General features: G+C 38.9%; 1 protein-coding gene across 2 annotated transcripts in view; it reads right to left on the bottom strand.

The window, feature by feature from the left end:
* LOC121866278 (neuralized-like protein 4) overlaps positions 1-26,453 on the bottom strand; it is a gene marked incomplete at both ends in the record, with an annotated part of 191,318 nt that overhangs the window by 143,115 nt on the left and 21,750 nt on the right. For both annotated transcript variants that reach the window (XM_042365899.1, XM_042365904.1), the window contains 1 exon segment: positions 1,620-1,837. In XM_042365899.1, coding sequence (XP_042221833.1) covers positions 1,620-1,837 — 218 coding nt within the window.

Genomic DNA, 26,453 nt, shown 5'->3' with positions numbered 1-26,453 from the left:
TCCACTGAGCAGACACAAACTGACGCCATTCTGGGTGAGTCAATTGGCTGTTTGGAAAGCTAAAAACTAGTTCCCTGTACTTCAATATGTTAAATAATTGTTAAAATTACTAAAAATTTTAATATAAGACTTGGAAAATTATTGAATAGTACAACCTTCTTGATATTTACTCAAATGGTAACGAATTTAAGCCCTAAAACCGATTACTGTATTGGTGGACTAATACACCAGCTGGTGAGCAGGCGAAAACATGTTGATACGATTTCGTAAGGATTTCGTTAACCGAATTTTTGTTCGTTAATCGAGTTGAAGATTCTTATGGAAGGTAATTCGTTAACCGAAATTTCGTTAACCGAGGCGTTCGTTAACCGAGGAATCACTGTAGTGATAAATTTGAAATATTTCCTGCCCAATTTCCCTCACGAAATATAAAGAAATATCGCTATACAGTATAGAGGAAAATGTTGATAATTTTGGTAGCCACCCTCTTCTCTAATGGGGACTACCCGTATCACGTAGGTGGTCAGAGTAACGTTTTACCAAATCCGGCTTCGAAACACGAGGCTCCATATATATTTCATTAGCCCAATAAAGCACGCGGACTTCTACATACAATCAACACCTCAACCCGCCAGGATTCGAACCCACGGCCCACAAGCCTATGACTGTGACCGGGGAACGCTAACCGCTGGACCACCAGGATACTAAAAGCAGTCCTAGACTTTGTTATATTTCACACAAAGCCTGTTCAACGAGCTTATGGCGCCGTGAACCTCTAATGGGGACTGCCCGTATCACTTAGGTGGACTGCTTTTAGTATCCTGGTGGTGTAGAGGTAGCGTTCCCAGGTCACAGCCGTGGGCCGTGGGTTCGAATCCTGGCGGGGTGAGGTGTTGATTATATGTAGAAGTCCACGTGCTTTATTGGGCTAATGAAATATATATGGATCCTCGTGTTTCGAAACCGGATTTGGTAAAACGTTACTCTGACCACCTAAGTGATACGGGTAGTCCCCATTAGCGATTCACGGCGCCATAAGCTTAATTTTAAGTCAACTTGCAACTATGAAAATAAAGTGGATGCTACTGAAACCTACTAAGTCTCTTGACCTCTGCAGTAGAAGATTCTATTAAAATTGAAAAAGATTTAATCACACTTAACCTCCCTGACACAATGAGCTTAGTCATGAAAATAATACTAACAACATTTTGTCTCCTTTAATGAAAAAAGTTTCCAATGACTATAGAGCCCATTAAGAGCAGTGTAGATACAGTACGCTATATACTAAGATTTTTGTACACAAGGAGACAAGTGTGGCCAGCACTGTACTCAACCAAATTTAATTCTCAAACTATAAAGTTAGGTGCCCCTTTAAATCTGGGTGAACTGGGAATGCCCTTGCCATAAACCAGCAACCATTTGGACAGGAGTCAGCTGTTGAATCCACTTGGCAACCACATCCCATCTCCCCTTAAGAAGAAAACAAATAATCAGATTTTTGTAGCATACGGTATGATAAGTATGTGAGGAAAACATACACCTTTATAATTTTGGGTAGCTACAGAGTTTTATAAACTCCCTCAAGCATCTGAGATGAACTATATTTGTAAGTACAGTACCTGTAAATAGTTGAGCTAGAGACACTGGAGGGGAGAACCTCCGAAGAACAGTGATCGGAATGTTGCACTATTGTAGCTTGTGCTGCCTGCCCATAGAGGTCCACAACACCAAAGACATGTTCTGGCACATTGTTGGCTGCTAAACCCTGCTCAACACCATTAACAAAAAAGTACAGGGCACCATTGTCTTTCCGGAGGACACCAACACGGTCTCCAACCTGCGGAAGTGTACAAATATGAACTAAATGCACAGCATTGTTACAACTCCTTCTGAGATATGTAGGAGGGCGGGTGGGTGCTCAGGTAGGCGGGTTTGATGATAATGATGATATTAGTGTTCATAGAAATAATAATAATAATAAGATAAAACAATAAAACCAACACAATTCAAAACTCTATACCTGTACTATACAGTATTGTACTTCAATATTTTGGAATTCACTTTTTTCGGACTCTCTGAGGTGCTTTGTACCCCTCCTCTATTCACCCAAAAAATAAATACAGTAGAATCTCGATAAATCAGACTAATTGGGGCACACCCCAGTCCGAAAAATGCGAAAGTCCGAAAAAAGCGAATATATGGGGCGGGTGTTGAAGATAACACTGCTTACTTGAACTGTTTTAAGAAAATCAGTTGTTGTTTTGTTATTTCTGCACTTCAACAACTGAGGTTGTTTATTAAAAGACTATTACATCAACAAGAAAAAAAAATATGAAACCACTCTCTGGGTTGAAAATCAGACATATTAGTCTGGTTATCAACAACTGTTGTCACTGAGATGATTGTTTATTTACTATAAAGTGTTATATGTAAGCAACCACAGAATTTGTCTTATGAATAAAGAGAAAACTGTATGCTGTACAGTACTATAAAGACAAAAATAAGAACAAATAAGTGTAGGGGTATATTGTATGTGGAAGATGAATGTTTATCTGGGAGCAGCTGGCAGAGAGGAAGGGGGGTTAGCATGGGTGTGACTCCCTCCCCCTAACTCCCCCAAGATTCCTTTAACACTTCTTTATGCAATTTCACCACAATTCTCCAAGAATTTAGAATCATTTGGTGCCAGGTTGAAGAAAACATTATTCTAAAAGGATCAGCTTTCCTGAAAAAAGAACCTGCACTGAAAACCATGAGTCATTGTTCACAAAGAGCAAGCAGCTGATTCGTTTACCACAATGACTGTCTTCAAAACTTAGTAAATAAACACAGTACAGATGTGTATTTATCACCACTTAATAAATACGATTGTAGTGTGCAGTATGTCCTCGTATAATGTCGTCCCGCTTAACGTTGTTTCACTAATACGTCGCTAAACTTTAGAGATCAAAAATTCATTTAACGTCCTGGTGATACGATACTACGTTTTTTTGGGTCGTCGCGGACTACTTTCTAAAGTGCATCACCCACTCTTGTCTGGCCGAGCTACGCTCTCTCGGCTCGGCGCGCTGCCCTCACTCGCGGAACATCACAGCGACGCCAAGCCAGTCTCTGTTACAACTTCACATCATTCGTGCATGCATAAGTGCTTTTGCTCTAAAACTGTACTATAATCATTCAAAATGGCTTCCAAGTGCCCATCAAGTGCTACTGATGCTAGTGTAGTGAAGAGGCAACATAAGAACATTACCCTTGCTACGAAAATGGATGTATTAACCCGATTTAAAATAGGGGAACGTGCTGTGGACATAGCCACTGTGCTTGGTTTAACCCCCACAATGGTGCGTACTATCCGGACCAACACTGACAAGATTAAGGTGAGTGCTGGAAGTGGTTCTTCTCTGAGTGCAACTAAGACAACTCGTACTCAAAACACTGTGATGGAAAAGGTGGAAAAGATGCTTGCAATGTGGATGGAGGACCAGAAACAATGCAATGCCCCTGTGAGCATTATGGTTATCCAGCATAAGGCCTGATCCTTGTTCAACGACTTAAAGGCAGAAGAGGGTGAAGGATCGAAGGAAGAGACCTTTACAGCAAGCCGAGCTTGGTTTCAACGATTTAAGCGTCGTTATAACTTCCACAATATTAAGATGACTGGTGAAGCTGCCAGTTCAGATACGGTTGCTGCCGAGACATTCCTGCCAGATTTCAAACGGATTATCCAAGAAGAAAGCAACTCATCGAAGCAAGTCTTCAATGTGGTTGAGATTGGTCTCTTTTGGAAGAGAATTCCTGAGAGGACCGATATCTCCAAGGAGGAGAAAAAGGCGCCAGGTTTTAAAGCGGCAAACGACCGCTTGACGCTGCTGCTTGGCGCGAACGCTGCCACGACTTCAAGCTGAAGCCTATGCTGATTTCTGGCGCTGCTAACCCAGGGGCCCTGAAAGGTTACTTTAAGGATCAACTTCGTGTCATCTACAAGGCAAACAAGAAGGCATGGATAGCCGGAGACATATTTAACCAATGGTTAAACATGTATGCCGTCCCTGCAATGAAGTAATACTGTGCCAAGGAGAACCTCGACTTCAAAATTCTTCTGATCCTTGACAATGCTCCAGCTCATCCTCCCAATCTCGACGACTTGCATGACAGTGTAAAAGTTGTATTCCTGCCTCCCAACACGACAGCACTGATGCAGCCTATGGACCAAGGCGTATTATTTACGCCGTACCATGGCCCAGCTGCTCAAGGCTAAAGACGAAGATAATAAACCTACAATCCGAGACCATTGGTGTGGCTTCAACATTCTTCATGCAATTGACAACATTCGCAATGCATGGGAAGAGGTTTCAGAAAGTTGCCTGAATGGTGTGTGGGGTAAATTGTGGCCCGAGTGCGACAACAGTTTTAAGGAATTCACGGATTTAGTCCCAGTTGTGAATAAGGATATCCTCAGTTTGACTAGATAGGCAGGTTTTAATGATCTAGATTCAGAGGATATTGAGGACATCCTGGCATCCCATACAGAAGAACTCACCAATGAGGATTTGCAACAACTATCAGAACACAGTCCTGTTGAAGATGACGAAGACGAAGAACTTCAACGAACGCTAACTACCAAGAGGATGGCAGAAGCATTCAACATGTTCCAGCAAGGTATGTAAATCCTTGTAGATGATGACCCAAACAGAAAATGTAGCTCAAAGGTTCAACGCAGCATTGAGGACAGTCTTGGTTGTTACACCGAGAAGTATAAGGAGAAGAAGATGAGTAGCACCAAGCAGTCAACACTGGATTCATTTTTTCGTCGTTGGACGGCAGAAGCAGCATCTTCATAACAGCTGGCACCTGAGGAGGAGCACACTGCAGCCGAAGAGGAGCAAAAAAATGGAAGAGGAGCAAACATCAACGGAGGAGGAGCAAGCAGCGGCGGAGGAACCACACTCAGCGCAGGAGGAGGAGGAGGCAGTCGCAGAGTCTCAGTGACTCACCACCCTCCTCCGCTCCCATCCTCCTACCCTCCTCTCCCACCCTCCAGCCATCCGCCTCGTCCCCTCCCGCCATCCGCCTCCTCGGCTTCACTACCCACCACACACTCGCTCTACCACCTCCGCCTATCGGTGAAGACCCATACAAACTTGGTAGTTGTATATGTATGCACTATTTTCTATAAAAATGGCAATGATTTTCTATATATGTAATGTATTTCATGGGGTAAAGGGAGGCTCAGGAACGTAACTCCCGTATTTCATCTATTTCTTATGGGGAAAATTGATCCGCTTAACGTTGTTTCGTATAATGTCGCTTTTTCAGGATCGTAAGCCCGATGTAAAGCAAAGAGTTACAGTGAACCCTGACTTTACGCAGTCAACTGAACCCACGGAGGCCCGCGTAAAGTGAACAACATAACATATGGGATTAAATGAAATAGAGACCGGCTAACCCCCAAACTCCACTTTTTCCGACACAATACATATGTTCTAGTAAAAATAACATCTTAATTTTATGATGGTACATGCACACAATTAATACTTAAGAGAAATAGAGAAATACAGTCGCCAAGTTAATGTCCATTCAAATAATGGACTCAACTCCCTCCCCCTCTTCTCACACTCCTGGCTCTTCCCTCTCTGAGAAATGTTCGCGGGAAAACCACTAGGTTTTAAGGGATTGTAATAAATAATACCTCAAACTAAAGTTAGGATAATATAATTGACATTGCTGGATTCCTTGTAAGACCAGGAATATTTTGAATATAAATGTCATATATTTTGCACAAAAGATAACATATTTACTCAGAGTAAACAAAATACTTAAAGTACAGTATTACCCGCCTAACGCGGTTTCACTTAACGCGTTTTATCATATACGCGGTGCCTCGCCAGAGCTGAACTTTCACTTAACACGGATTTTTTCCACATATACGCGGCGAGTGTCCGGCTCGAGACGCTATTTTTAGATTTGCCTCACCCGCCACCCTGCCTGTTTTAGCTCATAAAATTCATACAAATTACCCGGCCAGAATATAATTTACATTGCTGGAATTCTTATAATTTGGTGATCATTTTGAATATAAACATCATATATTTTGCATTAGACATACAAATTTTAGATAAAAATTTTTCTCAGAGTAACTATGTTATCTTTTGTGCAAAATATATGACATTTATATTCAAAATATTCCTGGTCTTACAAGGAATCCAGCAATGTCAATTATATTATCCTAACTTTAGTTTGAGGTATTATTTATTAAAATTTAGTGGTTATCCCACACATCTCCTTGGGACGGTTGGTGGGGGGTGGGGGGGAGGGAGGGACCGACCGACCATCTGTTACCCTGTGAAGAATTATTTTTTTTTTTTATTAACTGAAGATATTTGTTTTAGCTCATAAAATTCATACAAATTACCCAGTCTGAATATAATTTACATTACTGGAATTCTTATAATTTGATGATCATTTTGAATATAAACATCATATATTTTGCATTAGACATACAAATTTTAGATAAAAAAATTTCTCAAATTAACTATGTTATCTTTTGTGCAAAATATATGACATTTATATTCAAAATATTCCTGGTCTTACAAGGAATCCAGCAATGTCAATTATAATATCCTAACTTTAATCCGAGGTATTATTTAATACTAAATGTTAAAAACCCTGGAAGGGAGGATTGGTGGGGGGTGGGGGGGAGGGTTGGGACTGACCGCGCGGTTGGAGGGGGGTTGGCAAGGTGGGGTACTTTGATTGACAGATAGTGTCGTGAAGATTATTTTTTTTTTTATTAACTGAAGATATTTGTTTTAGCTCATAAAATTCATACAAATTACCCGGTCAGAATATAATTTACATTGCTGGAATTCTTATAATTTGGTGATCATTTTGAATATAAACATCATATATTTTGCATTAAACATACAAATTTTAGATAAAATTTTTTCTCTAGGTAACTATGTTATCTTTTGTGCAAAATATATGACATTTATATTCAAAATATTCCTGGTCTTACAAGGAATCCAGCAATGTCAATTGTATTATCCTAACTTTAGTTTGAGGTTTATTTATTAAAATTTAGTGGTTTTCCCCCAAAAATTTCTCTGAGAGGGAAGAGCCGGCAGTGTATTGTGAGAGGGGGAGGGAGTTGAGTCCATTATTTGAATGGACATTAACTTGGCGACTGTATTTCTCTATTTCTCTTAAGTATTAATTGTGTGCATGTACCATCACAAAATTAAGATGTTATTTTTACTACAACATAGGTATGTGCCTTCAAAAAGTGGAGTTTGGGGGTCGGGCCGGTTTCTATTGGAATTAATCCCATATGTTCTGTTGTTCACTTAACGCGGATTTCACTTAACGTGGGACCCTCTGGGTTCAATTGACCGCGTTAAGTGGGGTACAACTGTAGATCTAAAATTTGTATGTCTAATGCAAAATCTATGATGTTTATATTCAAAATGATCATCAAATTGTAAGAATTCCAGCAATGTAAATTATATTCTGGCCGGGTAATTTGTATGAATTTTATGAGCTAAAACAAATATCTTCAGTTAATAAAAAAAAAAAATATTCTTCAAGACACTATCTGACAATCAAAGTACCCCACCTTACCTCCCCCCTTCTTCCAACATCGCCAGATGGTCGGTCGGTCCCTCCCTCCCCCCCACCCCCCACCAACCCTCCCTACCAGAGAAATGTGTTGGGGAAACCAGAATATTTACCTTTTTAGTAATAAATAATACCTCAGACTAAAGCTAGGATAATACAGCTAGACCCCGACTTACAACTGCTTTGACTTACGACCGTCGGGACTTACGACCGCCGCAGTTGTGACCTTTTTTTTTTTTTTTCAAATGACGCACGCATTTTCTATACCGAAACGTTTCCAGTTAATGTAGTCTCCATGTATAATTAGAAAATTATGGGGGCCCCATGTGCATTCAGCTGACTACATTAAGGGTAAGTGCTCAGTCACACTGTATCCATTCCCCATTATTTATTACTTTCACTGTACTGTATCCATTCCTCATTATTTATTACTTTTACTGTACTGTGTTTCAATGTAGATTTTTTATTAATTTTTTTTTTTTTTATCTATGTCGGACTTACGACCATTCGGACTTACGGCCTGGATTTGGGTCCCTAACCCCGTCGTAAGTCGGGGTCTAGCTGTATAATTGACATTCCTGGATTCCTTGTAAGACCAGGAATATTTTTAACATAAATGTCAAATATTTTGCACAAAAGATAACATATTTACTCAGAGTAAACGAAATATTTAAAGGAGATCTAAAATTTGTATGTCTAATGCAAAATCTATGATGTTTCTATTTAAAATGATCATCAAATTGTAAGAATTCCAGCAATGTAAATTACATTCTGGCCCGGTAATTTGTATGAATTTTATGAGCTAAAACAAATATCTTCAATAAATAAACAAAATATACTTAAATAATAATAATAATAATAATTAACGGTTTATTGAAAGAGCTTGGCAGCCAGAAGGCTGAAAATATACAGTTACATATTTGGGGAATGGGTTTCGAATTACAAATAATATACAAGTAACATAAGTGACACAAATAAGACATATAATAACTAGATGGGGAAAAGCTCAACTACAGTTCATTTCAACATACCGTATATCACGGCCTATAAGACGAAATTTGAACATTAAAAAAATCTGCCCAAAGTTAGGGGGTCGTCTAAACCACCAAGTTTAAAATTCTTACCTCTTAAATATTGTGGTTTAGTGTGTCAAGAGTGGTGATGAAAACATCGTAAGCCACTCACAAGGTCTTACCACTAATTATTTTATACTGAAACTTACGTTTGGCAAGCTGGATTCAAATTAAGATTACCGGTATATTAAAATAATAAAAATGTATTATAAACCTGTCTAACATACCGTAAAAGAGATTTATACCCCTGTAATAAACACAGCTATCATCACACACCCCTCCCCACGCCCCCCCCATTTGCCAGTGAGGAGACAAGAAAGGGAAAGTGACCGCGAGATTGGGCTATTTTTAGCCGTGGAGGTGGTCAGTAATGCATACCGGTATCGGTATATTTACTCATAATAATATTTATCTCCTATAAATAATTGATTTAGATTTTATTTTTTTACAAAGAATATTCAGTAAATGACCCTCTGAGTGCATTAATTCTTGAAACTATCGACGGTTAATTACAGACGCTCAAGTGACGTCACTAGTGTTTACACTACACCAGCTGGTAATATTTGATGCCATTACTTGAAGTGAATTGGCCTTATTTTAAGTAACTAACTTTATAGTTACAAAAATTAAAAAAAAAGATCAAAACTGAGAAATAATATACTGTATGTATGTTGTGTTGTCAAAGTAAGAGAAACAATTGAGACCCTGCAATTGTGTAAATGAGGCAGAAAGTCAGGTCAGCAACCTGGGACTTGGTCACAATTTTCGTGATGCCATATGGCAGCAGGGTCTACCATTAGACAACACATTATGCTTCCAATATCTTCCCAGGCAGTAGTACCTCCCTGTTTGGTAGCTGCCTACTACCTACACAATTTCTAGTAATATTAATTTGATACATGATAAATTAGACAAACTGAAAATAAACATCAAATTTAATTACCAACACGCTTCCCATTGGCAGCTGTAAGAGGGGGAGATGGGCTATTTTTATCCCGTCTTTGTGTCTGAAGTGGCCAGTAATACCATATATTTATTGATCATAATACGTTTCTCCTATAAATAATTAATTTAACATTTATTTTTTTACATAGAATATTCAATAAATGACTTTTAATTCTTTTAACTACCGACAGTGGTAAATTTAGCATGACAATGATGAAGAAGAAGGCAGGTCATCTGATTCGGAGTTTGATTCTTAATGATTACCATATATGTGTAAGGTGACCACGTCAGGTCATGTGTAAGGTGACCCCTTCTCTCATTTGCCTTGTCCAGTTGTTGAGTTATCACTCCATAAGCAATAGCACTCTCTCCGTGTGAACACTACGGTATATTAATACTGTATCCAGCTACCACAAAACCTCACCATGGCTCCAATTGTTAAACGCAGGAGATATGAAGCTTGTTTTAAGCTGAAAGTGATAGCATATGCCCAGTCACACAACAATTGTGCTGCTTCAAGAGAATACGGTGTAACTGAGAAGATGGTGCGGGATTGGAGATCAAAGGAACACTTACTACGAAGTATGCCCAGGAATAAATGTGCAATGAGAAGAGGCACTGCACACTGGCCGATTCTAGAGAAGCACGCAGTAGACATGGTCCATGAGCAGCGTCAAAATGGGTATATTGTATCAAGAAACATGATACGTATGTGGGCACTTAAGTGGGCTAAACAAAATCAAGAGCACAGCAAAGACTTCAAAGCCACGACTTCATGGTGTAGCCGTTTTATGGAAAGAAGCAATCTGGTACTGAGGCAGAAGACAAAAATAGCACAAAAATTACCAGCAGATCTTAACTGTAAAATTGTTAATTTCCATCGCTACATAATACAACAACGTAAGAAACATTGTTATCCATTAAGCAACATCGGAAACATGGATGAAACACCTATGAACTTCGACATGGTCGGTAATCATACTGTCGATACAAAGGGTGCAAAAACAGTGTTAGTGAAAACAACAGGACACGAAAAGACACGGTTTACAGTAGTACTTTCATGCATGGCAGACGGAACCAAGTTGAACCCAATGCTAATTCTCAAGAGGAAAACAATGCCCAAAATCAAGTTCCCGGCTGGAGTTTTTGTTCACGTCAACGAGAAAGGGTGGATGGACGAACAAGGAATAAAGTTATGGATTGATCATATATGGTGTAGGCGACCTGGTGGCTTTCGAAAACAGCGTAGCCTGTTAGTATGGGATATGTTCGCGAGTCATTTAACAGAGGGAACAAAAACCAACATGGCGAGGAACAACAGTGACATTGCAGTTATTCCTGGTGGATTAACTTCAGTTTTACAACCACTTGATGTTTGTCTAAACAAACCATTCAAGGACCGCGTTCGTGAACAATGGAACAAATGGATGAACAGCGGCAAAAAGTCTTACACGAAAGGTGGGAATATGCGTGCTCCCGAACTGGATGTACTATGTGATTTTGTTATCAAGGCATGGAATGATATTAATGTGGAGACAGTTATCAAGTCTTTTAAAAAGTGCGGAATATCTAATTCAATGGATGGCATGGAGGATGACATGTTGTGGGAGGACGAGGATGAAACAGAAGCCGAAGCCACGTCATCTGATTTGGAATTTGATCCTTATGATGAAGCAGCCATAAATGTATCTCAGGATGTACTTGAAGAACTTATGATGTCAGATGTTGATGATGTGGATTTTGAAGGTTTTTAATACATGATGACGTCAGTAATAATCATGTGCTAATAACATTTTTAACTTGTCGGGTAATTTGCTTTTAAAATATTGTGACTTAGTAAATTAAATGTGTGCATGTGTATGTATGTATACATACAGTATATATAAATATGTTTGTGTAATAAATGTATGTAGTAAGTACGTAATATTTTTTCACTCAAATCCTAATGAAACACTACTGGAGAACATTCCTTTGTCGCAAAACAGTTTATAAATTAAAGAAAATAATTACAGTGTGTTTAATATATTACAGTATATTATAAATAAATAAATAAAACAAATAATTCGGTAAATCTATTTAAAGTAAATGGAAAATAAGCAAACATGTTATTTACCAAGACCCTTCCGTCTGGCTCAGGGTGAGATGTAGGGGAGATAAAGAAGGCTATTTATAGCCCATCAGAAGTGACCAGTACCCTAATGCACCATAAATAATTCATTGAACATTCATTTTTTGTATATATATATATATATATATATATATATATATATATATATATATATATATATATATATATATATATACCGTATATACCCGTGTATAGCACGAGTTCTTAAGACCAAATTTTTGGGCAAAAAGTTGGGGGTCGACCTCTATACGGGTAATAGTTTCGTTAGGTTGAAAAAAATTTACCAGTAACTACCAGTAAACAATGGAAACGATGCACCAACGCACCACCCGCTGTGAGTGTCGGTACAGTTGCCAGGGCAGATCTCTTGCGTCATCATAGCAAGCCCAAAGTAGCCAAATGCATGGTATGGTATGCACAGGAGTATGTAAAACATAAAGTATTCATTTTTAAAAGTGTATTTATAGATACATAAATTTTTGTTAATTAAATTTGAAACATCAATATGATGTGAGTCAGGTCATCTACACACAGTTGCCAGTTTCAAAATTTTCCTTTTAAAATTTTAAGTTACCGAGTATTTCTTTTCCCAAATCGTTTTACAATACTGTAGGTAAAACAGTATACTATTGTGCAAACCCCACAGAAAAAAAATTAACAAATGGAGACACCAAAAATGTAAAAAAAAAAATGCTGTCTGACTTGCAACACTGTTGGTAGGGTCAGGTGGTTCTAACGGTACCTGCCAGGACCCGGTAATCAAATTTATAACAATATCTAACCTCAATTACTGTAGTTTATCTGATGTAGGCAATATGAAGTAAAAAATACCAGTTAAAGTGAGAAATTGGAAGAGAATAAACAAGAAAGATGTTGGGCTATTTTTGGTAGGGCTGAGGGAGAGAGTACCAGCTGTTTGGTCTTTTTTGGCGGGAGAGTCACGCAAATATCCGTACTAGTATTTGTTTGGTGTCTTCTGTATTTTTAAAAATGAATACTTCTAAATTAAAAGTACCGTAACATTGTATTATATAAAAACTTGTCATATTTCTGGAAAATAAGAAGCAAGAAAATAAGAATACACCGGTAAACACAATTTCAACGTACGCTAAAATTAAAAGCTGCTTAAGAAGGGCCGATGCAAACACAAAGCCTCCACGACCAGGGCTCTGCCGTATCAGCTAGACGGTACACGTGTTTTTCGAATCGTTTTCAGTTAAAAAACTTTTACATCACAAGTGAATTAGGATAGAATATTATTGTAATATAACAGTTTTTAACTGAAAACCATTCAAAAGGCGATTACGGTAACATCTTGTGAACGAAAGAAAGCGAGTCATTGTTTTTGTCACGATTTTATCCCACTTTCCACTATAATACGTACGTCATTTCAGCAAAAATATTACATTTCCATATTCTCAGAAATAAATAGTAGTTTTGCTGAAACGTGATGTATTTCAATGTAAATTAGGATAAACTACATGCAGAAAACAAAAGACTTTACCTAACCTTCCGATGTTCAAGATATGTTACTCGTATTTTTAATAGTTTTCGGTTAAAATACTGTTATATTAGTGATATTCTATTCATACTGTGGTTGATATAATACCTTCACGGAAATGTAATATTTTTTGCTGAAATGACATACGTATTACAGTGGAAAGTGGGATAAAATTGTGATGAAAACAATGACTTTCGCTTTGTTTCGTTCAAAAGATGTTACCGTAATCACTTTTCGAATGGTTTAGTTAAAAAACTGTTGTATTGTATTACAATAATATCCTAATTGACTTGAATAAATATTACGATACCATATTTCTGAATATTTTCATTAAAATCCATCAAAATCATTTTCCTTGTCATCGTCTGCAGCACCAAACAGCTTCTCCCAGTCCTCTCCTTGAACAGGGCTAGAGGGAACGTGTTTTTCGAATCGTTTTCAGTTAAAAAACTATTACATCACACGTATATTTTACCTAAACTGTGCCTGAATGAATATATTCTCGGAAATAAATAGTAGTTTTGCTGAAACGTGATGTATTTCAATGTAAAATAGGATAAAATACATGACGAAAACAAAAGACTTCACCTAAGCTTCCGATGTTCTTGAGATGTTATTCGTTTTTTTAATAGTTTTCGGTTAAAATTCTGTTATATTACAATGATATTCTATTCATACTGTGCTTGATATACTACATTCACGGAAATGTAATATTTTTTCCTGAAATTACGTACGTATTACAGTGGAAAGTGGGATAAAATCGTGACGAAAACAATGACTCGCTTTCTTTCGTTCAAAAGATGTTACCGTAATCGCTTTTCGAATGGTTTAGTTAAAAAACTGTTGTATTACAATAATATTCCCTCCTAATTGACTTGAATAAATACTTGAATGGAAATATACAATATTTTTGTTGAAACTACCTGCGTTTCAGTGTAAAGTGTCGTAATAATAAATGGTAAACAAGTTTATAGGACGTAGAGTTTTTCTGAAGGTTTTGTTGTTCCATTACCCTCAAAATCTTGGGTCGACCTATAAACGAGGAATATCATAAATTAACGATTTCTTGGTCATAAAATCGGGGTCGACCTATATACGAAGGGGGGTTATAGACGAGTATATACGGTATATATATATATATATATATATATATATATATATATATATATATATATATATATATATATATATATATATATATATATATATATATATATATATATATGTGTAATAAATGTATGTAGTAAGTACATACTGGTAACCTTTTTCACTCAAATCCTAATGAAACACCACAATTAGAATACGGTGGTTGCTGTTGAACTACATGTTGTATAAATAGTCGGAACACAGCCACACCACCGAGACGAGGGAACACTCCCACCACCGATCGTCTCGTGTGAAGCAAGCGTATAAATGAAAGAAAATACTTGCAGTGTGTTTAATATGTTACAGTATATTATAAATAAATAAATAAGTAAACAAATAAATCGGTAAATCCATTTCAAGTAAATGGAAAAATTTTACTCGATACCGACATTAGTTCCAGTTATCGGTAAATAGCAGACGCTTCAGTGACGTCACTAGTGTTTACACTACACCAGCGGGTATAATTTGATGACATTACTTGAAGTGAATTGGCCTTATTTTAAAAAATCAAGGATGGTTGGTAAAGGACTACTGAGTCCGTGGTTAAGTGTCACATTTGGGGTACTGGTCTTATACAGCAAATAGAGCTCAAAAGCTACTTTTTAAATGGAAAATTGGGGGGGGCGTCTTATGCACCCCGCCGCCTTATAGGCCGTGATATACGGTAGTGACAGTGCAAGGAGTAGTGTTTACTGGGAGTGAATACACTGGTTTATTACAAGTTATTGATAATTTTTACAATGGTTGGGACTGGGCTGTTCGTATAGCGATCAGTTCGTGCACGTATGGGCTGGATGCGGTTGTGGTGTCGAACAGCAATTCTCGGACTAGGGATCTCAGGTGGTAGTAGGAGCCGGTGTCGGGATGGTGTAGAAGCTTCTTACCAAATTTGCAGATGAGGTCGTGGTGATGGTCAGTGAGAGTCGAAAGGGTCAGTGTGTTGAGCGCTTCTTGATATGTGGAGTAGGAAGGGGAGAGAATAATCTTGCATGCCCTCTTTTGCACTTTTTCTAGGTGTTTACGTTGTGTGGCATTTAGGGAGGAAGACCAGGTGGGGAGGCATAGGTGAGCTTGGGAAGTATGAATGTTGAGTAAACACTGAGGAGCTCGGGTGCAGGAACTCCGAGGGACTTGAGTCGGCGAGGAGGTGGAGACGGAAACTGGAGGATTTGACAACTTCACTGACGTGTGGTTTCCAATTTAGTTTGTTGTCTATGGTGACGCCGAGGAGCTTAGTGGAATCTACAACCTGGAGTGTGTTCGGACCTAAAGTAATGGAAGGGGGTGGGACAATGTCGGAGGAGAGGTCGATGTGCATAACCATGGTCTTGGTATGGTTGATGGTGACGTGGTTGTTGGTGGCCCAGTTTTGGAGACTGTTCAATAAATCCTGAAGGGCGGTATAGTTGGGGAGCAGAATTGTTGACGCTGATCCCAATGGTGGAGTCGCATATTTCCAGCGAGCAGGGTTTCTCTTAGGGCATCATTGATGAGCATAAGGAAGCAGAGTGGTCCCATCTTGGTGCCTTGGGGGACGCCACAGGTGAGTGACTGAAAGGTGGAGACAGCCCCTTGAAGCGTACAGCTTGGCGTCGGTCACTGAGGAAGTCTGTAAGCCATGGTATAAGACTCTCCGGCCCGAGGTCAATAGCTTTTGTTGATGATTATATTGTGGTCGACTAGGTTGAACGCTTTAGTGAAATCAATGAAGGCGATAGCTACAGACGTTTTTCGTTTCTCGAGATGGCGTATATGTAATCGAAAAGCTGACAAGACAGTGAGTGGTGGAGGAAGTTTTCATGTTGCCAAATTGCTGAGGGTCTACGACTCCTGCAATATCAGCATAAGCCCAGTCGAACACAAAACTTTCACAGATTAGGCTGGGTATTGGGGTGATTGCAATAGGTCGTAGCTGATTTAAGGATTGTGGGCTGGTTGACTTGGGCACTGGTGATACATAAGAGGTCTTCCAGTCAGCTGGGCATCTGGCTTGACTGAGAGAAGCATTGATGATGGAGCATAGGGGTTTAGCAAGCTCCGGGGAGAACTCCTTGAAAAGTTTCATTGGTAAGTCAATGGGGGTGGTAGAGCGTTTTAATTTTAGTTTGTCCAGGCGTTTTGCTACTTCAAATTCTTCTACTAAGTCAGTGGGAAGGGGGGCTGGTAGGTAAGCAGGGAGAGTGGTTGTGTCAAGCCGGGGGAGCGTCTGGCATATAGTAGCGAAATGGTTATTTGTTTGCTCAGCTGCGTCAACATTAGTGAGATAGCTAAGGATGGGGAGGGGTGTGTCTTATTGTTTAGTCCACAGAGTTCTTTAAGCTTACCATACCACTGACTGATGTTGGTCTGCTTCAGGTGTTGTAATTTGGTTGGGTAGTGGGACTTCTTTGCAGTGCGTATTTCGCGGATGACTCGGTTGCGAAGGGACCTGTAGCGGATGTGGTCATTGAGATGAAAGGCTCTGTCTCTCTATTGCATAAGTCTTTTGATCCGAGGTGTGATCCAGGGCAAGTCAGCTGGGTGAGATCTGACGGATTCTCGGGGAAGAAGTGGTGGTGGGCTTCCGTGGTGGTGTTGGTATAATTTATCCATTTGGTTTCCACGTCATCCACGCTAAGTACTTCAGTCCAGGGATGGTGAACTATCCACTGCCCGAAGAGGTGCACTGCAATCAAAATACCCCACCTCCCCCCCTCTTCCCACCTGCTCCCTTGGTCCCTCCCTCCCTCCCTCCCTACCCCTCACCCCCACCTTCCCTCCCTACCAGAAAAATGATTGGGTTATAACAGTATATTTACATTTTTAGTAATAAATAATACCTCAGACTAAAGTTAGGATAATATAATTGACATTGCTGGATTCCTTGCAAGACCAGGAATATTTTGAATATACACTTCATAAATTTTGCACAAAAGATAACATATTTGCTCTTGAGTAAACAAAATACTTGCATTAGATCTAAAATTTGTGTCTAATGCAAAATCTATGATGTTTATATTCAAAATGATCATCAAATTGTAAAAATTCCAGCAATGTAAATTATATTCTGGCCGGGTAATTTGTATGAATTTTATGAGCTAAAACAAATATCTTCAGTTAATAAAAAAAAAATATTCTTCACGACACTATCTACCAATCAAAGTACCCCACCTTTCCTCCCCCCCTCTTCCAACCTCGCCAGATGGTCGGTCGGTCCCTCCCTCCCCCCACCCCCCACCAACCCTCCCTACCAGAGAAATGTGTGGGAGAAACCAGAATATTTACCTTTTTAGTAATAAATAATACCTCAGACTAAAGTTAGGATAATATAATTGACATTGCTGGATTCCTTGTAAGACCAGGAATATTTTGAATATAAATGTCATATATTTTGCACAAAAGATAACATATTTACTCAGAGTAAACAAAATACTTAAAGTAGATCTAAAATTTGTATGTCTAATGCAAAATCTATGATGTTTATATTCAAAATGATCATCAAATTGTAAGAATTCCAGCAATGTAAATTATATTCTGGCCGGGTAATTTGTATGAATTTTATGAGCTAAAACAAATATCTTCAGTTAATAAAAAAAAAATATTCTTCACGACACTATCTGTCAATCAAAGTACCCCACCTTACCTCCCCCCCCCCTTCCAACATCGCCAGATGGTCGGTCGGTCTCTCCCTCCCCCCCACCCCCCACCAATCCTCCCTACCAGAGAAATGTGTGGAAGAAACCAGAATATTTACCTTTTTAGTAATAAATAATACCTCAGACTAAAGCTAGGATAATACAGCTAGACCCCGACTTACAACTGCTTTGACTTACGACCGTCGGGACTTACGACCGCCGCAGTTGTGACCTTTTTTTTTTTTTTTCTTCAAATGACGCACGCATTTTCTATACCGAAACGTTTCCAGTTAATGTAGTGTCCATGTATAATTAAAAAATTATGGGGGCCCCATGTGCATTCAGCTGACTACATTAAAGGTAAGTGCTCAGTCACACTGTATCCATTCCTCATTATTTATTACTTTCACTGTACTGTATCCATTCCTCATTATTTATTACTTTTACTGTACTGTATTTCATTGTAGATTTTTTATTAATTTTTTTTTACCTATGTCGGACTTACGACCTGGATTTGGGTCCCTAACCCCGTCGTAAGTCGGGGTCTAGCTGTATAATTGACATTGCTGGATTCCTTGTAAGACCAGGAATATTTTTAATATAAATGTCATATATTTTGCACAAAAGATTACATATTTACTCATAGTAAACAAAATATTTAAAGTAGATCTAAAATTTGTATGTCTAATGCAAAATCTATGATGTTTATATTCAAAATGATCATCAAATTGTAAGAATTCCAGCAATGTAAATTTGTATGAATTTTATGAGCTAAAACAAATATCTTCAATAAATAAACAAAATATACTTACCGAAATACTATCTGTCAATCAAAATACCCCACCTCCCCCCCCTCTTCCCACCTGCTCCCTGGGTCCCTCCCTCCCTCCCTCCCTACCAGAGAAATGATTGGGTTATAACAGTATATTTGCATTTTTAGTAATAAATAATACCTCAGACTAAAGTTAGGATAATATAATTGACATTGCTGGATTCCTTGCAAGACCAGGAATATTTTGAATATTCACTTCATATATTTTGCACAAAAGATAACATATTTGCTCTGAGTAAACAAAATACTTGCATTAGATCTAAAATTTGTATGTCTAATGCAAAATCTATGATGCTTTTATTCAAAATGATCATCAAATTGTAAGAATTCCAGCAATGTAAATTATATTCTGGCCGGATAAATTGTATGAATTTTATGAGCTAAATAAAAAAATTATACTTCACCCGCGTATATGAGTAGATGCACAGCGTAAAGTGGGAATTCCGGTTCTGGCAGGGTACCGCGTAAATGTAGAAAAGCGTAAAGTGAAACCGCGTAAAGCGAGGGTTCACTGTACTGTATTTAGCATTAATAAGTAATATTGTACAGGTTGACAATCCTTTATCCAAAATCCTTGGGGCCAGAGGCATTTCGGTTTTCGGAATTTTTCGGTTTTCAGGATGGTTAGGTTTTTTTTTTTTTAAATATGTATTAGCCCACCCGGGCATAGAGCACTGACCCGCATTGTGACCTGGGGGTCGAAAATATAATAAAAATTATAATAATAATAATAATTCATAGGTCAAGGCCGTGTTTCTCACTTTTGACCTTTTTTCATTCTTGTATTTCTTTACTGTATTATTATTATTATTTTATTATTACAGTATTATTGTTATTATTATTATTATTATTAATTTTATTATTATTATTATTATTATTATTATTATTATTATTATTATTATTGTAATCATTATTATTTTATTTTGGTGTATTTTTATTAAAATTTTTATTTACTATAAATAATTATTATTATTACTATTACATTTTCGCCCCCCAGGCCCTGATGTGGGTCAGTGATCTGTGCCTGGGTGGGCTAATAATCCCTGTTAAAAAAAAAAAAATTACCCACAAAAAAAACTTTCGGTTTTTAGAGCTTTTCGGTTTTTGGAATTTCGGATAAAGGGTTGTCAACCTGTATAGTGTAAAATATTATGCATCAGCATGGTGTATTCATTTATCATTTGTTTAAGTGTACAAGTAGCCAAACTGAGTTATCTATAACACTCAAATTAGTAAATAACGTTTTTAAGAAGGTATCTTCATATCAAATAATATACGTGTGTGTGCGTGTGTGTGTGTGTGTCTGTGCACGTGTGTGCATGTGCGTGTGTGTGTGTGTGTGCATAAGTTACCAGTACAATTTACATACCGTATAATTTAGAGTGAGTAGCTAATAACTTACAACCATGGATGTATAATTATGAACATTCATTATTCAATGACCTGTAGAGGTTAGAGGTTGTTCAAAAGATTATAGCGCTTAGCGATAGACTAAACAACCGGCTTCAGTCGAAAGGATGTTTATTCTTATCCGAGTGTCGCAGTATGTTGCAACCCTCACTCTTAAGTAGTAGGTAATTCTTTAAACACTAAATAGATTGCTCATTTGTGGTAAATGGCTACATTGCTTTACACTTGCAATGCGTCAACTATGTTATATAGTTAGTTAAGTAATATAGAGATAATTGCACCACCAGTTAAGAGTGATTCATGGGTCAAAGGGATCACTTGCCAGCCGGTTGTTCATACACGTTATGTAAACACAGCTGACTGTAGAGTTGCTTGACATTCCGAAGGGTTGACTACTTCCTCCTTTGAGGAACCTTCTAAAAGCTTGACTCATAGGTCACTCTGGAGGCGAGTGCAGGAATTACTCTCTACGGGTGTGTCACAGGGACTTAAGTCAGTCTTCAACTGGACCCCTCTGAGTTAAGATCTATACCTGGACCACCTCAGTTTGGCTTGTCTAACACAGAGCCCGCCTCAAGTACTAGACGACCTACAGTGAAAACATTCTCAGAACAGATCACGGGGCCAGTCTATTTAACTCTACAGTATTTGAACTTGTAAGTATCACACTGTACATACCCGGTATACACTAGTCTTGTGTACAATTTATCCCTTTTTTGTGGAAAACGTTAACTATAAGTGGAACTATAAATATTTTCAGAAATTCCAAACCTAAAAGTTTAGGACTGTGTTCTGTAACCTATAGTATACTGCCCCCCCCCGATTCATTTTTGCCACCATTTCATGACATTCAAACATTAATTAATTAATAAAACAAACTTAAGATCATAAGAGTTATAAAAAGTACTGGACTTTGTTACTTAAGTAAAAGTATTTACATTGGCAAAATGTTCCTCAAGTAGAAGTAAAAAAGTACAGTGAACCCTCGCTTTACGCGGTTTCACTTTACGCGTTCCCACGTTTACGCGGTACCCTGCCGAATATGGATGCTCACTTTCCGCGGTGTGTGTACCCTTTTACGCGGAGAGCGGCAGGCGGTCCTCTCACACCGCGCCATTTTTGGATCCAAACCTCCCGCCATCCGCCATGTTGTGTAAGCGGCGTGAGTAGGTTGCGCAATGTATTGTATGTCTTTGTTGCGTTATCGGTGATGTCATATGACATATCGGACTGTGATTGGGCAAAGCATCCTTACCTCCCTCCCCGTTAGCTGTGATTGGTTTAATGTACTATGACGTGCCCCGCCGCAGGAGCGTTCAAGCCCCTTGACCTACCTGCGTCAGTTACACCCCTCCCGGCTACTCATTGTATATCGGTATCCATTGTTCCATGAGAATGGCTTCCACCGGACCACCACCACCACAAAGAAACCTTGCATTACCTGGACCCAGCCGCCCTAAGCCAAAGAAGACACGACGTTCCTTAAGCTACGAAATCAAATATAAGATCGTACAAGAGTTGGAGAAAGGATCAAGACAGGTTGATCTCGCACGCCAGCATGGTGTTAACGAATCAACTATCAGGACAATTAAGAAGGATGCAGCCAAGATAAAGGAGCACATGAACATCACAAAGTCTACAGGTGCTTCTATGATCAAGTATTTCCACAACCAGGTGCTTCTCAAGACGGAAAAATTACTTGTGAGCTACTTGGTTCGTCAGGCGCGACGGAACATGGCGGTGGACACGCGCTCAGTTAAGGAGTACGCACGTGAACTGTATGCTGCAGTGTCACGAAAGATGGGAATTACAGAGCCCAAACCCTTTAATGCTTCCTCTGGGTGGTTACAGAGGTTTAAGAAGAGGAACAACATCACCAATATCAACATTGGTGGTGAAGAAGCTAGTGCTGACCATGTTGCAGCTAGGGAATTTCCTCCGTTTTTACGTGAGATTATAGAGGAAGGACAGTACACCGACGACCAGGTGTTTAACATGGACGAATCTGGTCTTTTTTGGAAAAAGTTACCTTCCAAGACCTTCGTTGTGAAGAATGCCAGCAAGTGTCGGGGCCGGAAGTTGCAGAAGGAGCGCATCACCGTCCTGTTTACCACCAATGCCTCCGGTACCTGTAAGCTCAAGTTATCGGTGATCCACACAGCACGCAAGCCGCACGCCTACAAGAGCATGGACATGACCAAGCTAAATGTCCACTGGCTGACCGCACGTAAGGCGTGGATGTTCTCTACTCTGTCCCTCTCCTGGTTTGATGACTTTTTCGTTCCTGATGTGAAGAAATTCTGTGAGCAACAGAATGTTCCATTCAAGATTTTGTTGCTGCTTGACAACACACCAAGACACTCGCCCCTACTGTTAGATCGTCACCCCAACGTAAAAGTGGTCTTCCTTCCTCCCAACACTACGTCTATAATACAGCCCATGGACCAAGAATTGATCTGTAATGTAAAAGCTGCATTCTCTGCCAAGAAATTCAAGCTCCTGAACGACTACACCAACACCAAGGAAGAGTTGCGTAACCTGAGTGACACCAACACCGATAGCAAGAGCGAAAACGACGAGGATCAACAGTTGGCAGAGCAAGAAATACTTGTGAGACAATTTTGGAGAACATTCAACGTCAAGAAAGCTGTGGACTTCTTGGTGGAGGCATGGGATCAGCTGTCTATAGCAACTGTTCGTCACGCATGGAGACATGTGTTGCAAGGTATTCCGGGTGTTAGGCAGAATAAATCTGTAACTGGTGAGGTTCAGACTGTTGCAGTAGCAGTGGACCTTGCCAGAGAAGCTGCGCAGAGTGTTACAGCTGCAGGCTTCTCCGAGACCACCAACGATGACATCCTGGAGGTGATCAGGGATCCTCATGTGACTACCGACGAGATGGTAGATGATGATGACGTCAGTGAAGAGGCAGGTGGTGCGTCATCCCAAGAAGAACGCCAGTTATCCCATAGCAATGTAAGGGGTGCCATCGAGTGTACAGTGGTCCCTCGGTTAACGAGCGCCTCGGTTAACGAGATTTCGGTTAACGAGCAATCCCTCGATTTACGAGTTTTTTATGAGCCGACTTCAACATGTTTTCGCTTGCATTTGGCGGTCCACCAGCTGTAGTATTAGTCCGTCAATACAGTAATCGGTTTTAGGGCTTAAATTCCTCACTATTTTAGTAAATATCAAGAAGTTTATACTGTTCAATAATTTTAAAAGTTTAATATTAACTTTTTTAGTCATTTTAACAATTATTGAACATAATTGAAGGTAAAGAAACTAGTTTCTGGCGTGCCATCCAGCCTGTTAACACACCAGACAGGCATTAGTCTCTCTCTGTTTTCAGTGGAGGTAACATCTTGCTTGAGACTCTCATCAACTAAACGCTTTTTTCTGTGTTTCCAAGCAAATTATTGGTCATTTTGAAATATATTTTACATATTGACAATATATAATGCAGTGCAGTGTTGATTTAAAGAAAATAATCTTGAAATACACCAAGAGAACTAAAATTTTATGGGTGAAATGGTGCCATGGGGTGACTTGTCTTCCACCCCAATGCCTTCTCTTCTTCCTTCTCCTCTACCCCCATTCTAATTCCCATCATCATCATCATCATCCAGGAGCCTTCTACATACACACCTCAAAGTAAGTGTACTTTTCTACCTTTTTTGTTGAATTTAGGCAATTTTCGGTGAGCTGGAACCAATTACCCAAAAACCCATTGAAACAATGGTTTCTGTTAACGAGTTTTTCGGTTAACGAGCAACCAGCTGGAACGGATTATGCTCGTTAACCGAGGGACCACTGTATTGAGAAAGTCAGGCTCCTCCTTTCCGACGACCCTGACGCAAACAGGTATGAAATCTTCACTACCCAGCTGTTGCTGACCATGGAGCCCTACATCAAGGTTTATCACGACAACACAAACACCAGCCGTCAGCAAAGCATAACCAAGTTCTTCGCCCGCAACCCACCACAGCCAGCCCAAGCCAGTGATAGTGACAGAGGCAGAGACAGTGATGATGACTTTGAGGGATTTGTCAGGGAGGCACTAGGAAGTGTGGATGACAGCGATGAAGACTCACCTGAGGGCCAGTAGCCTGCCCTCTGCCTCGGAACCAGCCTCCATTCCCCTATGCCGACCCATCTCTACTAACGTAAGTGTTAACCCCAACCTTGTTTATTTCTAACCCAGCCTTCAGTATATTATTCTCTTATTGATTGTTCCCTTCTATATTATGTGTGTGTGAATACCATCATAAAGTTAAGATGCTATTTTTAGTAAAACGTACGTATTGTGTCGGGAAAAAGTGGAGTTTGGGGGTCGGCCAGGTCTCTATTTCAATTAATCCCATATGTTATGTTGTTCACTTTACGTGTTTCTCACTTTACGCGGGCCGCCGTGGGTTCAATTAACCGCGTAAAGTGAGGGTTTACTGTATATCATTCATAAAGTACAGATAGACCCCGACTTACGACGGGGTTAGGGACCCAAATCCAGGCCGTAAGTCCGACATAGATAAAAAAAAAAAAAAAAAAAAAAAAAAAAAATTTAAATAAATAATGTACAATGAAATACAGTACAGTAAAAGTAATGAATAATGAGGAATGGATACAGTACAGTGAAAGTAATAAATAATAAGGAATGGTCACAGTGTGACTGAGCACTTATCTTTAATGTAGTCAGCTGAATGCACATGGGGCCCCCATAATTTTCCAATTATACATGGTGACTACATTAACTGGAAACGTTTCGGTATAGAAAATGCGAGTCATTTAAAAAAAAAAAAAAAAAATTATTAAAAAATCTGCGGCGGTCGTAAGTCCCGACGGTCGTAAGTCGTAGCAGTCGTAAGTCGGGGTCTGTCTGTACTTAAATACGGAAAGTAAAAAGTAACAACAAAATTATTCATTTATCAAATATTAAAATAAATGCACAATAAATTATAAAAACCAAATTTTAATAAACTACAAATTACTGCAGAACCTTAATAAATTGGACTAACTGGGGCAGACCCGTCCAAAAAATGTGTGTTATAGTGACCCCTGTTGTAAGCTGGTCTACTGAAAGCTCTCACATGAATGCATCTGAGTAAATAATTATCGACAGTCTCAGGCATTCTACTGATATCAACGGGACTTTAAACAACTACAAGCAAATTAATATATAGTGACTGTATACTGACAAGTCGCACTCCTCACAGGCCTATAAGCCATAAGCCTACACATGTGTGTATGTGTGATAGCCCACCCGGGCACAGGTTAACGACCCACAACAGGGCCTAGGGGGCGAAAAATAAGAGTAAAAACAAACTTAAAATAGAAAAGAAAAAGATTGTAAAACAGTCATCCCTTGGTTATCACGCCTTATTGGGACCCCGCCGAGTGCGCGATAACGAAAAACGCGATAACGAAAGTACAGAACCTATGGGATTTATTCTAATTGGTTCCAGGCACCCAAGACCCAACCCCAAGTTTCCCATTTTACGACCATTTAGACCCACTAAATATATATACAGTTGTACCCCACTTAACGCGGTCAATTGAACCCAGAGGGTCCCGCGTTAAGTGAAAACCGCGTTAAGTGAATAACAGAACATATGGGATTAATTCCAATAGAACCCAGCCCGACCCCCAAACTCCACTTTTTGACGACAAATAACTATGTTGTAGTAAAAATAACATCTTAATTTTATGATGGTACATGCACACAATTAATACTTAAGAGAAATAGAGAAATACAGTCGCCAAGTTAATGTCCATTCAAATAATGGACTCAACTCCCTCCCCCTCTTCTCACACTACACTCACTGGCTCTTCCCTCTGAGAAATTTTTGGGGGAAAACCAGGTATAGTAATAAATAATTCCTCAAACTAAAGTTAGGATAATATAATTGACATTGCTGGATTCCTTGTAAGACCAGGAATATTTTGAATATAAATGTCATATATTTTTCACAAAAGATAACATATTTACTCAGAATAAACTTTACATCAAAAATTTGTATGTCTAATGCAAAATCTATGATGTTTATATTCAAAATGATCAGCAAATTGTAAGAATTCCAGCAATGTAAATTATATTCTGGCCGGATAATTTGTATGAATTTTATGAGCTAAAACAAATATCTTCAGTTAATAAAAAAAAAAAATATTCTTCAACACTATCTGTCAATCAAAG

Source organism: Homarus americanus, unplaced genomic scaffold (genome assembly GCF_018991925.1).
Source record: "Homarus americanus isolate GMGI-L3 unplaced genomic scaffold, GMGI_Hamer_2.0 scaffold32583, whole genome shotgun sequence".
Taxonomy (NCBI): Eukaryota; Metazoa; Arthropoda; class Malacostraca; order Decapoda; family Nephropidae; genus Homarus; species Homarus americanus.
The sequence above is the reverse complement of the archived record's forward strand: the minus strand, read 5'-3'. Positions and strand labels throughout refer to the sequence as shown.